A 17,644-nucleotide genomic window follows, 5' to 3' on the forward strand; every position below is an offset into this window, starting at 1 on the left:
GTATGGGTTTAGGCCAAACCATAGTACAGTCACTGCCCTACTATCTTTTACTCAGACTGTAGCTAAGGCTAGAAACAACAACCATCTTGTAACCTGTGTATTACTTGAGCTCTCCAAAGCCTTCGATACAGTATCCCACTCCAAACTACTAACTAAGCTATCTGAACTCAACCTCTCTTTTTTCACTCTTAAGTGGTTCTCCAGTTGCCTCACCAATAGGCTACAATCCGTGAGATGGCACACTTCTTGCTCCCCTTTCCTACATATCAATTCTAGCGTCCCCCAGGGCTCTATCTTGGGGCCTCTCCTATTCAACATCTTTACCAACAGCTTCCTTATAGCCTGCAGCCACTATATGCAGACAGCTCTACATTTATCTACTTGTCAGGCAACGTCTGTCACCTCCACACACATACCCAAAACTCTTTCTGGTCCGTTGAAAGATGGCCTTCAGAAAATCAGCTCATCTTAAATCCAAAAAAGAAAAAACTCCTTCTCTTCCTCCCTCAAATGCTTTCCCATCAGAAATCCACCTTTACCATCACATCCCTCAACAACACTACTGTTAAGGCAGAACCTCACACTACCTACTTCTCACCATAATCGATAATCAATTAAAATTTGACCTTCACATTCAACAGAATACAAAAAAACACATCAAAAACTGGGATTACTGTACAGAAAAAAGAAATTCCTTACCTCAAACTCTAAACCTTGACTGGCACAAGCTTTCCTCCTACTCTGCCTACTCTATGCAGCTCCTGTTCTCACAAAAATACAGTTTTCATTACTTTCCAAGCTTGAACACGCCTGTAACAAAGTAGCTAGATTTGCCACAAACCTACCGTACAACTCTCACCACTGCCATGCACTAAAAAAACTAAATTGGCTAGAATTCCCCCAACAACTCCTACTGTCACAGCTACAAGTCACACATTCAGTACTCTACAAACCTATTGCCTGCCCCTCTCTCTGATCACTTGTATCCTTTTATGCTGGTAACCATCCACTTCGTAGCTCTGATTAACATCTCCCTGACATCTTCAAATCCAACAAAAACATAGGCAAACTCCTATTTGTCAACTTCTTAAACAAATAAGCTACAATTGACATATTTATATGGTCTGACTTGCACCTGTCTAATACAGTTATTTCATCTAATTATTGTGCTTCTCTATTAGTTTGTGCTAAGAGTGTATTTTTTGTATGTGCAACTCATATGTGATTTTAATCTATTATTGCAATTTGCCCAGTATATGTATATGTATATATATATATAATAATTTTTTTTTTTTTTTTTTTTTCAACTATCTGTATTTTTTATTTTTATTTTATTTTATATTTTTATGTATTACTTTTGAATATGTAATTGTAATGTGGGGCTTTACCCCCCGGGCCTCCGCTGAAAAAGGGTTAACAGCCCAGTTGGGCTATAAACAAATATAAATAAATGAATAAATATAAATGCACAGTGTCCCAGTACTGGAATAAACTTCCCATTTATGTAAGCAATATCTCACACCCAAAACAATTACAAAAAAATCTAAAACACTCCCTAGTAAACACATCTCTGTCCATGTTTGCACCCTACCTAACCCCCACACCCTCTGTCTCCAACCTCCATCTATTTCTTCTCACTGGGATAACTCCCTTTTCATTTTCTCCTCTTTTATAAAGATGTCATACCAAACCATCAAGTGCAGCTACAATCTATGCATATATATATATCTTTTGTAACCCATGATCTATGTAAATACCTAATTGGTTTGTACCAACTTTAGCTTATTTATCACAATCTGTATGTTTCACTTTTGCAAACGCTGCTTGAATACTTTGTAAATGATTTCTCAGTCCTGTGTAACTGCTTAGTATTGCCTTATGTCATTATCCCGTTTATTTTTTGTTAGAGCTTTGCACTAATCTTTTTGTTTGTATTACTATGGACCTTTTCTCCTCGGGTCCCAACTGAAAATGGGCTCCTGGCCCGGTTTGGACCAACCCAGTTAACAAATGTAAAATAAATAAATAAATAAAAATTTTAATATATGTACTTGTGTAGGAGGAAGGTTTTAGGCTCCTTGGTGGTGAGCGAGTGTGCTATACGTTGTTTCTTAGCCAGTGCAAGGGCATACTGAGCACATCTATATCTGCCTACACCCACAGCAGCTGGTGGTTCTCCCTCTGACTCCTCATCTGCTTGTGGTCGTGGTGACCTTGGCATTGATGCTGGGTTGTGTGTCCTTTCCTTTGCTGATCCTGCTGAAGCTATTTCCTCTGGATTATGTTGGGTAGCATGGCACATACTGTGAATAGTTCTGTACATGTCCGTAGATTGTACTGCAGGGCTCCCCCAGATGTATCTAGGCACTGGAACTGTGACTTCAGCAGCCCAAAAACACACTCTTTGATATTTCTAGTTTGAGCGTGTGCCTCATTATGCTGTGCTTCTGTGGGGGTGTGTGCATTTCTGATGGGTATCATCAGCCATGATTCCAGCGCATAGCCTGCATTCCTCAGTAGATGACCCTGTGGGATATGCCCCCTAGCAGATATCTGGTACAGCTGAGAGGTGTGCCAGATATGTGAGTTGTGGTAACTGCCAGAGTTGCCAGCAGACATGATCAAGATGATTCCTCTGGCATTGCACAAAACAGTTGATAGAGTGGTAGCTCTTTCTGTTAATGTACAGCCTACCCTGTTCCCCAGGTGGTGCCTTTATTTCAATATGTGTGCAATCTATGGCACCTAGTACTTCAGGGTAGTGTGCTACATGGTAGAACTCCTGTATATTTCTGGACCTCTCCTCAGAACTATGGAGAAAATATATGTGGACACTGGCATGTGGGAGCATAACATTCAGGAACTGGTGGAGGATCCTGGATGCTGATGCCTGTGACACCCCCAGCTTTTCCCCTGTTGTTCTCTGAAAGGTACCTGTAGCTAAGATTCTAAGGGCTACACATACTTTTGTCTCCACTGGGATGGGTTCCCCTCAGTTGGCTCTGGCTCTGAGTTGAGGATGGTAGAGATCACAGAGTTCCTGTAGTGTGTCCCTGTCCACCATGTAGCTCTGTACAATTTCCATGTCATGTAGGTTGTGAAAAGTCAAACGAGGCTTGAAAACTCTTCTCCTTCTTGGCCTAGGCCTGTTGCCAGCAGCAGCATTGGCTTCAGCCTGTAGCTCATAAAAATTAATTAAAGCAGCAGCAACACCTAACATTCTGTCTGTGTAGACTCCTTTCTGTGGCTGTATTCCAAAAGTTTTGGAATTAGCAGGGAAAACCAGTACGGAGTCTACACAGATGCTTTATAGCTTGTTGAATAGCTCCACCATGGTAGATTGGTTAATTAGCATGTAATTTAACTGCTTATGCTGTAATTAGCATGCTGCAGTGTGTACTCTCTTTGCATGGGGGAGAGCGCCTCTACACAGCGCTTACTGAATCTAAAACTTACCGCACATGTACGCATCGGGCTACGAAGTGCACATGGTGAAAAATGACCATGTAGGCTTTATTGAATCCTGGGGCAAATGTTTTCATGGTATACACTCTGAAAAATGGTAGTTTTATTTATTTAACTTAGACACAGTGTCCATGAAGCTGGGAACCTACAGCTCTGCCACTTATCAATTATGTAAAATCTTTTAAATTCATTCTGTTACGTTTCCCTAAGATGGTGCTAACATTTTCTCTTTTCTGTAAGTAAATTTACATTCTTCTTGTAAAGCTCTTTCTAAAATCATGTCCTCCAGTAAAATGTAGCAATGTTGCACAATAACTTGCATAAGCTTAAACATTTTGCCATTCATAGTAACAAATATCAGATCTTTAAAGACTCATCCTTACTGTGGTTCTGGGTTTATAGTAGTTCTGACCTTGAAATAAACCTGACCTGCTCTCTAGCCCTTATGGCTTTATCTTTATTATTACCTCTGTGTATAAAATGATGGGTTAATTCTACGGCTAGAGTTGCATAATATAATTCTGAACAAATGCATTTAACACATACAAATTGTTATTTATGTGTGTTACTGATCACATGTTTAGGATAGCAATTACTGACAGGTAGGAAAGAATTTTTGGAGAGTGGATTGAAGCACAGAGTTGTGTATATTTCCATCGATTGTCCATGTTAACAGAACAGGTAGTATAGCATCTATCATTTTATACTGCTTTCCGTGTCTCAGTGCCAGTTTATCACAGAAGATAAAACAAGCCGAGTTTCCAGGCCAAGCAGATGCCCTAATGATATCAACAGTGGGCTCTGTCAGAACTGCCTTTACTGTTGTAGAGAGAGCAGTTTTGTTAATAGTGTTTCATAAGTAAAATAATTCAGAAAGTTGTATGGCAGAATAAAAGAAACAAATGCTATGTTCTGACTTTTTTTTTTTTTTTTTACAGAAGCCGCAGTACGTGCAGCTAGGCAGGCACAGTCAGAAAATTCAGGTTTGGTGGACATCGACCACTTTGAGAAAATTTTGCCACAGTTGGTGAGTAACCTGGATTTGCTTCCTTTCTGAGAAGCATCTCGACTTCTTATTACACAAAAAATAAAGTTTGTGGGCTGTCTAGATTGTCATCCCAGTACCTGATGTTGTGAAGGCAGAGGAGGTCATTGTTTCCACTCCAACTGTGTTTTGATACTTTGTTTTCTGTGGTAATTTGAGATGGTGCATTTCCTTTCCTTTTCTGTCAACCCTCTTCTGCCCATGTGTACTGGTGCTTTATCATTGAAAAGCACTGGGAGCTTAAACAAGTTATCTAAGTTCACACATTATGTAATTTTTTGGCTTCATAGTTTGCTGTCTAAGCACTATCTGATGTTGTCAATTTTCATTTTATCCTCAACTGATGGATTCGGATCCGATCCTTGGATCCGACTCGGCAGTTACTAAAGCATGTGGTAACCAAGAAGCAATAAAGCTTGTCCCTTACCCATAATACACCCACTCTAAGTCCCCACGGATCTCGTTTGCCACTTTCCGTGAAAGATGTGGTTGATCATTGCTGTCGAGTTTTGCTAGATAAGTGTTTTCAAATTTATCTTTTAACTACGTAATCTTACTATTTTATTATAATTTTAACAGTATTCTCTTTCTCCTTTCTCTTAGTCCCTTAACACGAAGTATCATTGCCTTTCTTTAGTGTTTTTCGTCTATTCTGCCTGTCGTATGATCTTTTGTACCTCTATAAATTACTATTGTTAGTAATTTTTCTAACTTTTTATCTGTTTAACCGTTGAATTTTCCTACACTTGGAGTATTTCTATTACATCATTGGTATTTTTGCTTTACTTTCTTCCTTCAAAAAAAAAGGATTATTTTCTTGTGTAAAATTTTTCTCTCCTACTGTTATTATCTCAGATAAAAGTACAGCTGGTTTAAAAAATTGTATAAAGTGCAGACACAAACTGCCTATGTCTGACGCACATACTGTGTGCGTATATTGACTTGGCCCATTGTACTTACAAGAAGATTACTCTATTTGCCATGGGTTTAATCTTAGGGACTTACCTGAGTGAAGAAATAAACTAATTTTAAAAGGCCTTTTACCTTCTGCTTTTGAGGATGCTATATCCAGGGCTCAGCCCCATCTAGAACTTAGATTAAAGATGTTGATATCTCTGCACCTAGAGCCTCATCATTCCTTTCCACAGGGACAGCCCGACTGAGTCCCTCAGCCTTCCCAGCAGGGAATTACAATTTCTTCTGATACCTCAACGGAACATCCCACTGAGGAGGTTCCTAGGAAGAAAAAGTGTAAGAGGAAGCAATTGGGCTCTCCACACAAGTCAGTCACGGAGGATATAGACTTTGATGAAGGTTAAGGGTCCCACGATCACCTCCTGAAGAGGTCTCATTTGGAGACATCCTTCAGATCCTGAAACAGAGTTTGCTCAGGTTGAACGCCCAGGAACCCTTCATCCAAGGAGTCTATATTCCTGGAGGCTTTTGGTACTGGTCCATCTACCTCCTGGGTTACTGTGCCCGCCGATGAGCTCATTGAGTTGGTCTCATGGCAGGCATGGAAGAAACCCAACACAGTTGAACCCATACCCATGAGTCTGGATAAGATTCTGGCACCACCTTCAGGGAAAGAGTTTTGGGTCAAGGGGGTGCCTGTTGATGCCATGGTTGTGGCGGTGGCCACCAAGAGAGAACTCGCAGAACAGAGTTCTGTTGTTCATCTTCCTAATAACCTTAACCTTAATAACTTTAACCTGTGATCAAACAACAGATGCAGTCATTCATTTCATCCAGACTGCCTCATTAAGCACCTACTTATTGCCACTTTCTAGTCAGACATGTGAAGTGTGTGTGTGTGTGTGTGTGTGTGTGTGTGTGTGTGTGTGTGTGTGTGTGTGTGTGTGTGTGTGTATATATATATATATATATATATATATATATATATATATATATATATATATATATATATATATATAGGGAGAGAGAGAGATATAGATATAGTCAGTAAGCAACAAGGACAGCCTTAGGTGAAATGGAGCCATAGATAAAGAACTGCCTGGGCCTACTTGCTGCACACTAGTCCTCTCTGTACTTCCCCTATACCCCCTCCTCTGTTTACATCTCATCCTGGCCCACACCAACCATGTAGAATCTTTCTTCCTCACTTTTACTCACTTTGTCTTACTTTTTTTTATCTCCCCTAATGCTTTTAACACACTCTGAATGTCCAGTATTCTACTGTAATAAGTCTAGGGATGTTAATGAATTAAACCAGGAGTCTGGGAACTGTTAGACTCTCAGATGTCATAGAGTTTTACACGATCTGAGGTGTATTTTGGAACTCTTTTAACTTTATGATTTAATGATGGCCTGAACAAAAACATGATTAAGGAAAGACATTTAGTCTTAGTTTTTAATTCAAAGAAAATAAGTTGTGTTTAAAACTTAATATTCAAAGCTAACAAAGCAATAGTTCCCTAAAAACTGAGAAGACAAATGCAAAAATATACAGCTTTTATCTGGCAATAGTGCCTGCCATTCTCCCTCCAAAGAGAGATTGTTACTTCTGGCTACCTCTCTGGTATACATTTGGGTTAGATCAAGGCAAAAGTAAAAGTACAAATGGCCAGAGGCATATATTATTCAACTGAGGGTCTGTGAGAAGAAACCAAAGTACATGGATATATAACCACAAAGAGACAGGGTCTACAGGCAGGCTCCAAACAGAAGTAATCATAGTCAAAAATTCAGCTAGAGAACCAAGCTCTGTTAGATGGTGACACTCTTCCAATGATCAGCTGTTCACACACACAACCTGCCAAGGCTGCCACAGACAGCAATTATTCAGTACAGTGCTGATGTTTAACTGTGATGGAGAGTAAAAAGAATATGGCCAACTTGCCTGTTTTAGACTGACAGGAATTTATCTTCTCAGCTCACTGCTGTCAGAATACAGTATGCACACCCCCTCCTCACATCATTTTATTTAAAAGAGGAAGTCAAAAATAATGGTGGACAAATGACCAAAATCAGTGATGGCTATTGCCTTTATATACTTGCATATATGCTGGAATAACAGGTTTGCATTAGGGTACATTTTCTGAAGGCTATTACATCTGAAAATCAAATGTGTCATAATTATTTACTGACTACAGTCCTCATTGATTTACCAGGTAAACCACAAAATTTACAAGGAACAGACCAAAATATTCACTCCAAATAAACAAATCACTATTCAATATACTCTCCCTGAACTACACAAAAATTGAACTTGTTTTCCACACCAAATTGCTGGGTGTCATAATTGACAAAAACTTAAAATTTGACCTACACATTCCAAATAACATCAATAAGACCCACAGAAAACTAGGACTTCTTTATAGACAAACATTTCTTTCTTTCCCTACAAAACAGGTACTCGCCTCCACCTATCTACTTCTTTCTCTTGTCTGTGGTGCCCCATTGCTAACCAACTTCCCATCCTCACTCAAAACAAAACTAGAAATGTGTTAGAACAAAATTGCCAAATTTGCCACAAACATCCTCTACTCTACCCATCACTGCACTCCCTTAAAAAATGAAACTGGCTAGAATTCCCCCACTACCTGACTTATCCCCAACTAACCACCACACATAAAATACTTACAAAACCTCAAGACTGCCCTGCCCTAAATTCAGTATTTTCCCATTACAACCCTAATAGGTCCCTGAGATCTGAAAACCAGCACCTCCCCCAAATTCATAAACCTAAACTACCTGCTGGTTATTTACTGTACCCCTGGGTAATAGCAAAAACATGGAATGTTCTTCCTTAAGCCATTCTCACCTCCCAAAACACTGCTTCCTTCAAAGCTACTCTTCCAACCTCCTCCTTTCAGCCTGGATCTGTAACTGTAGTAAGCCACCCCCTTCTGTAACCTAGTTCCTCTTCCCCTCAATCCCACTCTTTTAGTTCCTGCCAAAGACACCTTCCCACTAATCTCTCTCACTCTACTTTCACTGCACCATCTTTTTCCTACTCACTGCACTGCCCTCCCTAACAAATTATTTTATATTCCATTACCCCATCTCCACTACTGTAATTTTTAATGATTCCTTATATTAATCCCTCCTTATCCTCCCACTTCTTTTTCTTTATACCCTATTCCTGCTCTACATAGCTACTAGACATCTCTTAATATATTAAAGCCTCAACCTCTGACAGAGGATGCTTGCAAATACCTTCAGTATATTGCTTACCCTCTCAGCTATGCTAAATATATATTTTAAACTGTTTTATTATAGTGTGTACTGTGTTGTTACTCTAAATATTTTGTGGACTACTTTATTATACTTTTGTACTGTGTTGTTGTTATAAATTCCACCATCCTGCTATGTATGAAGTCTTACCTTTGCATTGTTAAGTCTATCATGTCTCTTCATGGAGCTTTTCTCTTCGGCCCTCCACTGAAAATGGTCTCTTTTTAGCCCAGTGGCCTAAACAAATACCAATAAAATAATAAATAAATAAGAATCAGTGACATTCTGCAAAATTCAGGGACAGTTCAGAGCAGCTGCACCCTCTGCACTTCATAAACAGACACACACACACATATATATATATATATATATATATATATATATATATATATATATATATATATATATATATATATATATATATACATACATATATATATATACACACACACACACACACACACACACACACACACACACACATAAGACATAGATGTGTACATTTACAGACACACACACACACACACACACACACACACACACAGAAAATGTGTAACCATCAATTACAACCACTTGTATGACTGTGGTTGCATAACTCTGGTGTTTGTTTGCATCAGATGAGTGAATAAATACATAAATAACTAGCACAAAATGTATCTTCTCTGCTGACTGCTGTTAGAATGTAGTGTGACCATTAATTGCAGCCACTTGTATAACTGTGATATTTTATATCAATTGTTTGTTTACATCAAATAATCAGCTCACTGCTGTCTGTATACAGTGTGCACCCCCCTGTGACCCCCCAGCACCTCAAAACAGTTTAGCTCAAGAATCAGTCATAAAGCTAAAAAAAAATAATGTGCGACAAGGACCCAAATCAGGGACAGATATTGTCCTTAGAAATTTAAAAAGTTGCCAGAATAACAGGCTTTATAGTAGCATGTTTTTATCTGAAGTCTGGTATAAAGTCTGAAACTCAGATGTATGCCATTATTAAGTGAATGCAGTCCTCTATTATTTACCAAAAAGACACATACATTACAAGGTACAGACTGAAGTATGAAGCAAAAATCAGAGACATTTGGTAAAATCAGGGACTGTTGAGCATCTATGCCAACCACACACATACAAATAATTGCCACATAGGAAAGTATATTTTGAGCTCACCGGTCCCAAGTTATGCTGTTTGAGCCATCCCTCTTTTCTTTTAACTGCAGAACCATGGAGAAAATAATGAGGGCAAAGGACCAAATCCCCATTGTTTTACCAAGATAAAAGAAAAAAAAAACTTGTATCGAATGGATAAAAATATGAGGCAAAATCATAAGTATTCTGTGAAATCTGGGACAGTACAAGCATCTGCCCACCCCCCATACTTGCGTGCACACACTCAAACACATAATAGACACACTTAAAATGAAATAAACTTTGTGTCCCTACACACAGGGCTAATAAAAAATATGTATACACACACAAAACAAACTTAGTCCTGCACTCATATCTCCATAGTAATCCATTACTTTTGATGTTCATCATATTGATCACTGCTGCAGTAGCCATAGCTATACAGGTTATATGTTGTCAAGGATTTAACAGCCATCCAGCTTCCAGTGCTTCAGGACACCTTCCACAAGCCCAAACTGTCAGTCAGCTTGAACTAAACCAACTAAAAAGACAACTTTGGGTGCCAAGCCCTTCAGAGTTTCTTGCCGTTGAAGACAGCACTCCTCTGTCTGCTTTCAAGGATTGCTGGTCAGCTTGTCCTGTTCCTATGCTCAGCAGATAAGTTCCCTTTTGGGGATAAACCTTTCACATTTAAGAAAAGAAATTTGTTTTATTGTATTTTCCTGTTTAGGTAAGTTATTTTAAGCAAGTTTGTGTATTAACTGATTGTTTCAAGACTTAACTGTACTTTTAAACAGGAGCGCAATCTTTTCCTGTCCTTTTGAAAGTTTTTTAAGGTAATTGAAAAAGAGAAATTGTGTTTATTTTACTTGTGGGGACAGACATAGTGTTTTAAAATACTTTTACTGTATTTTTGTGTGTGTGTGTGTGGGGGGGGGGGGGGGCAGTGCTTTTAAAGACTTTGAATTTTACCAGCTCTTGCTGCTTGTTTTCCCTGGGAATGAGGCACCATTTTTGGCTTGACTGTGGAACAAACTGTTGGTCCCACGGTTGGCCCTTCTTCCAGCCACAAAAAGAAAAAAAATAAGCAAAACGCCTTTACCGCCACAGCAGGATTGCAGTTTGCCTCAACTGCAGGTGGGTGTCTCCGCTATGGCCTCAGCTTGTTACTCATACCACTGCCCGGATCTATCTGGTGTAGCACTTACAGCCACTATGGGCCAGAGGTTATCCACGTCCTCTATGGCTATTGGGATCTCCTTATTTGGCAAGGGAGAGTCAATCTTGTCAGTTCTTGGGGAGGGTACAGGGAATATTTCCTTGATAGGTCAGAATGTTGTGGACATCCCTGGGGAAGCTGCTACTGCTTCCACTTTTAATAAACTCTTGTCCCCATTTTTCCTGTCAAATAAAACAGAAAAGTAAACATGTATCTGCTCTTCTTAAAATTTCCTTAGACAGGACTAGTTTATTTGGTCTGGCTCAGGGTTTAATTCAGGATATTGATCCTTATAAAGTGATTTTGGGTAAAAAAATAAAGGCACTCCTTGTCCTGAAGAGATTCAAGATTCTGAATCTGGACAGTTGTCTGATTCAGACTCTGAGGAAAAATCAGTTTCTGATCCCTCATGTGGGGGTTATCTTTCTCTGAGACTGTTTCCAGGATGTGCAGTGTTTTCAGTAGGGGAATACTGAGTTTTCACAGTCCCACAGAAAATAACCAAATTAAACGTAGCAGCCTCAGGTGTTGATAACCTTCCCATTGAGTTTCTCAAAATAGGTGTAGATGCACTAGCCTTCCCTGTCTCCATTCTGACCAACATGTAAGTAACTTAAAACTACATCCCATCCAGCTGGAAAAAATCCATTATTATACCCCTTCACAAAGGAGGTACTTCAGCAGAGTTAAAACTATAGACCTGTTGATATCCTGTCACCCCTCCTTAAAATCCTCGAGAACTGTTTTCACTGTCAGCTTATGAAGCATATAACCAAACACACAAAATAGGTGTAGATGCACTAGCCTTCCCTGTCTCCATTCTGACCAACATGTAAGTAACTTAAAACTACATCCCATCCAGCTGGAAAAAATCCATTATTATACCCCTTCACAAAGGAGGTACTTCAGCAGAGTTAAAACTATAAACATGTTGATATCCTGTCACCCCTCCTTAAAATCCTCGAGAACTGTATTCACTGTCAGCTTATGAAGCATATAACCAAACACAGCCTCCTCTTCAACAGCCAGCATGGTTTCAGGCGCAACCACAGTACTACTACTGCCCTCCTCAACTTTACCAACATAGTTAACCAATGCAGAAATGAGAGCAGCCTTGTTTCTTCACTTTTCTTTGACCATTTCAAAGTATTTTAAACAGTATCCCACAAAAAGCCCCTTTCTGAACTTACAACTCTAGATCTCACTTACCCCTCCCTCTCCTGGTTTGACAGTTATTTATGCATTTGTCAGCAGGCAGCTAAATGGCAACAAAACCTTTCAGCATTTCAACCAATCTCTGTTGGTGTTCTGCAAGGGTCAATACTTGACCCCCTCTATTTAATATATTCATAAATAACTTCATACTGCAACAACATTTGCCACTCTCGTACAATAAACTAACGATTCAACCCTTATGTGCTCTGCCCCATTTATAACAAAATTACGGGAAATCACTCAAAAATATTTCACTGACATTGAAATATGGCTAAAAAATTCTAACTTGCTTCTTACTGCCAAAAAACAAGCTTATGCCGTTTACTCCAAAACAGCACCATAACAAGAAACACATAGTCAAATTACTCGATAATAACGCAAAAATAGAAACCATAAATTAAAGTACTGTGAGTCATAATAGATGACGGCCTCAAATTTCATCACCACATACATCATTCTATCAAGAAAACTCACCAGAAACTCTCTTCCCTCTATAAGGCTAAACACTACCTGTCTGATCAAGCAAGGATTACCTTAGCAGCAATGTACTTCCTTCCTTCTCTATTATGTCCTTCCCCATTCTTATAAATATCAGTACTACATTTAAAATTAATTAAACTAGACTCCTGCTACTACAAAATAGCTAAATTTGCAACCAGCCAACCTTATAAAACACACTCCAGCCTTTCATTAAAACAACGAAACTGGCTTAAACTCCCAAACCAGTTGACATACTCACAACTAATCATTGCCCACAGCCTGATGTACTCTCCAGACAAATGCTCAGCATTACAAACTACTCTGCTATACTATTCATCTGCTAGACACCTTGACTGTAGCAATAAACTTTTACTATGCATCAGTAAGACATTCAACACTGCTGGAGACTGTGTACTCCCATTATGTGTCAAAACTCTGGAGTGAAATCTCCACACAGTTAAAGCAGAAAAATAGTTTCAAAATTTGCTTAAACAGCACCTACATCAAAATAGCTCTGTTCTTTCTGCTCACCTGGCTAGCTTTACTCGGATTACTTTTATCTAATTCTTACAGCCACTTTGCTTCCCAATCTTTTGTACCTTATCACTCCTCTTCCTCTCTCTCTCTGTCACCCCACCACTACATTTTCGCCTCTGTTCATTTATCCTCTTGCTCATTTTCATAATTTCTCCTTTTGTTTCTCTCTTATCAGTTTTTAAGATGCATTACTACTTGTCTGTCTGTAAATTATTACTAATCTCAAAAACACCCTAGTTTGATCTTTTCCTTGCAGCCATTATGCTATAACATTACTATTAACTATTATTGTATTTTATTTTTCTGTTCAATAATAAGTAAATTTATGTAAATTTCTCACTTACTTTTTGTGTTAAAATGCTACATTCATGTAAGAAATATTTTAAAAGCATGTAAATAAGCTCATGTATAGATGTTTTACCCTGCAATTATAAATATGCATCATGTATAATTTAAATGTGGAGCTTTTCTCCATAGACCTCTGCTGAAAGTGGATTTTACCCGGTTGGACTTTTCCCAGTCAAGAAAGACAAACAAATAAATAAGCAAACTGTTGCGGATGGAATTCCTGGAACCTGCACACATTTCTTCAGTTCTGTCAGTTCTGGAGGATGTGTGTCACTGGATCATATGAAATTAAATAGGCTACTGGCCCTGACTGAGTCCCTTACAAGCCTAACCAAGAATTTAGCCCATGTTCTGACAAGTCAGCACCCGATGCTCATGTCCAGCAGGGATACAGGTGGAATCCCAGGGGTGTATTTTCTGTTCCCCATCCAGTTATCCAGGTTGCTCTTAAAAAAGGGTTAATGAGGTACTCTGTTTGACATGGAGAGGGAGTCTGTTCCACAGAAGGGGGAGTCTCTGTGACATAAATCTGTCCGGCCAACAGGTCCTATTGATGTCACAGACCAGGTTGAGGTCACACGTGCGTGTTACTCGAGTGGAGCTTGACTTGCGGATACGCAGCAGTCCCATCAAGACGGGGTCTGAGATTACTTTGTATGTCAGACAGAGGTCACCTGTGTGGAGACTGTATAAGACTGAGTAGAGGGACAGGGCTTTTAGCCTATCTGTGTAGGGTAGATGTTTGAGGCCCTGGATTCTCATGGTGAGGAACCTTTGTGGTCTCTCCAGCTGCTGCATGTGCTTTCTGTGAGGTACATGCCAAAAGGGGCATTGTACTCAGTAATAGGTCTTATACGGGAAGAATACAGGGATGTTATGACCTTTTTGTCCATGGATAAGATACACTTACTAATGACGTGGGCCATTTAGAAAGCTTTCCATACAACGGAGGCAATATGGTGGTCTAAAGTCAGTTTGTTATCAACCTGGGTGCCCAAGTCCATTACAACTGATTGTGTACTTATGACCTTGTTATTATATTTTTCCTTATTCAACCAGTGGGAAAAATATGGTCTTGTTTTTGTAAGTCTGATGTTCTATTCATGCTTTTTATGACTTCATCTTTATTATATCCTCTTTCCATAAAGTTATGGTTGAATAAGGAAAAAGATGAGAAGAATAAGAAGGAAATAAGATGAGATTTTGTCTTACATATAGCAGTGACAATGCATTCATACTAGATACTATAAAAAAGAACTGGTCTGTTTTGACTTCAGATGAGAACCTTAGGAGCATTGTAGGGGAGACACCCAGTTTTTCCTTTAAGAAAAGGAAAAATCTGAAAAGGCTCTTATGCCATGGGAATCGTCGAAACTTGGACACAGAACATTCACCCTCGAATAAAGTAGGCACCTATAAATGTGGATTTTGTAAAGCATGTCAACATATTAAAACAGATAATTTATTTCTACATCCAACATCTAAGAAGGAATACAGGTTCAAATGGTTTGCGAATTTTAGGAGCAAAAATGTGATTTATATTGCTCAGTGCCAACGCTGCCCAGCCTTCTATGTGGGGAAAGCAAATAGAATGTTCAAGGAGCGTAACCTGAGACACTATCAGGACATTAGAAATCAAGTAAATACAAATGCTCTATATGGTCATACTAAAGTTAATGGAGACCACACTTTTAAATTTATGGTTGTAAGCAGGCTAGTAGTAGCAATACAAGGGGGGGATCTGGCCAACTATACCGAAACTGAGGAAACAAAATGGATTATGAACCTTAGAGCGGACCAGAAACCTGGATTAAATGAAATTGTACCGCTCAAACCCATCTTGAAAGGAAGGGCTCTAAAGAAATAATGCACATGCATCAATTCTGTGTTATTTTACTTTAAAAACTCCAAGCTTTTAGTTAACACTAAGTAAATAGAACATGCACTCTGAATGAGAGGCGTGTCCATACACCAAAACTTTATTGGTTGATTGAATGAATGAGCTGCAGGAAGCTCTTTTTAAATGAAAGGAAGCTGCTTTTTTCTTTAGGATTTGATAAAGGTTCAATAAACCGAAAGCGCTTATCCAGACAGCAGCAGCAGAATAACATTTTATTTTGTTAATAAAGGAACTGATTTTAACAATTTCAACCATTTTATTTCAGCTTGGGGGCAGTAGCAGGTTTGCTTTCTGCATTTACTTGGTTTCCATGCGTACTGCCTTTGGTGGTGAGCTCAGTGAATCTTTTTGTTTCTGTTTTTATTTTGACTATGTGGGTTTTATCAGTGAGCCAGTTTGCTACCCATCTGGTAACATACAAATTGATGCCTAGTTGAGAGAGTGTATGTATTATACCTGAGTGGAAAATAGTATCAAAAGCTTTGGTCCGGTCTAGTTAGGTGGTGTGCACTGTCTTCCCCTCGTCCATGGCTTTGGTGACTGTCTCAAAGACGTCGACCAGATTTAACAGGCATGACCTCCACTTGTTGAAATAAAACTGTGTGGGATCAAGTGTTTTAGAGGTTGCCAATGTCCTTGTTAATGAGGTCCATGATAATCTGTTCCATGGCCTTGCAGATCAGGATAGTTAGGCTGATGGGTCTATAATTTCCTGGATCAGTGGATGCTCCACCTTTGTGCAGAGGAATGACAGTGGTTGTCCCCCACTCAGCTGGGACAAAGCCAGTACACAGGCTTTGGTTGAATAGGGTGCCTAATGGTGCTGCAGGTTCCTGCCTGAGTTCATGTAAGATGCACCCTGGGATGCTATCGGTTCCCATGTAGGCTGTATTGTTCCTTTGAGAGGGCAGTGATGACTTTCTCCCTAGAGATAAGGTGAGGGGGGCATGTGCTAGGGATGTCCTGAATGCAATTTTCCTGATAGCTTGCTACTCCTAAAAGTGCAGATAGAATTTATAAAGTTCATCAGTCTTTTAAGTTTTTATACACTCATCCCATACCTGACCTAGCAACTGTAACTTTACTGAGTCCTGCTGCTGTTATACATTTGGTTAATTCCAATCCTATTGTTTCTGATAAGGATGAGAAAATTATTGGTAAGAATGGAAGAAAAGTGCATGATTCTGCAACTTTGATTTACAGAATTTTGAATTGTCATGGTCATATGTTAAAGTTTATTCTAATTGTGAAAGTATAAGGAATGTTTTGTCAGCAATTTCTTCTTGGGAGGAAAATCTTTAAAAAATGTAGTTTCTTATATTTCACAGGTCGCAACTCATTGCTTACGTGTGTATGACTCAGTTGATACTTCTTGAAGGGCTATGGCCACTGGTACTGTTTTGAGGAGATTTGCCTGGCTGTGCTCTCAGAACTTCTCAGATGATATGAAAAATGAGATTTTAAAATTTCCTTTGGATATAGATTTAGTTTTTGGTTCCTCTGCTGCAGAGAGGTTATTAGAAAATGTGATGAAGGATAAGCTGGTACAGGGAATGTCTAAGATTTTTCAGCTCTCATTTTCTGAATTTTGTAAGAGATTCTGTAAACTTTTATCCAGTTTCAGTAAAAAGACAAAATAAAGTCTTGCCAAAATGCAGGTAAACAGCCATTTAAAAGTAAATGGCGAGGGTCTAAAAATAATTCAGGACCCCCCCCCCCCCAAAAAAAAGCAAGGACAGTTCAACAAATCTGAATGACTGTTTAAGGGACCTTGTTCTTTCCTCCCACTCAGGCAGTCACTTTTCCATTCCAGAAAGTCTGAATCTACACTTTTCACGTTGACAACCGATAGTTTCAGATAAATGGGTTCTGAAGATAATTCAAGGTTACAGATGGCAGTGGGAGGAAATCCCTCTTTTCCAGGTCAAAATTCCTCAACCACCAGACCAGACTTCTCTACCCCCCCCCCCCCCCCCAACCTTCAACATCTGCTGTCTCAGGGAGTGACAGAACCAGTTCTTCCTTCCAAGGTTGGGAAAGGTTTTTATTCAAGGATGTTTTTAGTGCCAAAGAAAGAAGATGCATGGATCTTCCTTTCCTAAGCCTGTTTCTG

At 39.2% G+C, this 17,644-nt stretch overlaps 1 protein-coding gene across 1 annotated transcript in view; it reads left to right on the plus strand.

Moving 5' to 3' along the window:
• The window catches only part of CENPX (centromere protein X), a 940,759-nt gene that overhangs the window by 730,128 nt on the left and 192,987 nt on the right, over positions 1-17,644 (plus strand). Inside the window, exon 4 of the mRNA XM_044068219.1 lies at positions 4,404-4,492. Within this exon, the coding sequence (XP_043924154.1) occupies positions 4,404-4,492 (89 nt within the window). The remainder of the gene's footprint in view (positions 1-4,403; positions 4,493-17,644) is intronic.

This window comes from Protopterus annectens, chromosome 4.part0 (assembly GCF_019279795.1).
Source record: "Protopterus annectens isolate FY-2018-M chromosome 4.part0, PAN1.0, whole genome shotgun sequence".
NCBI classification, from domain to species: domain Eukaryota; kingdom Metazoa; phylum Chordata; order Ceratodontiformes; family Protopteridae; genus Protopterus; species Protopterus annectens.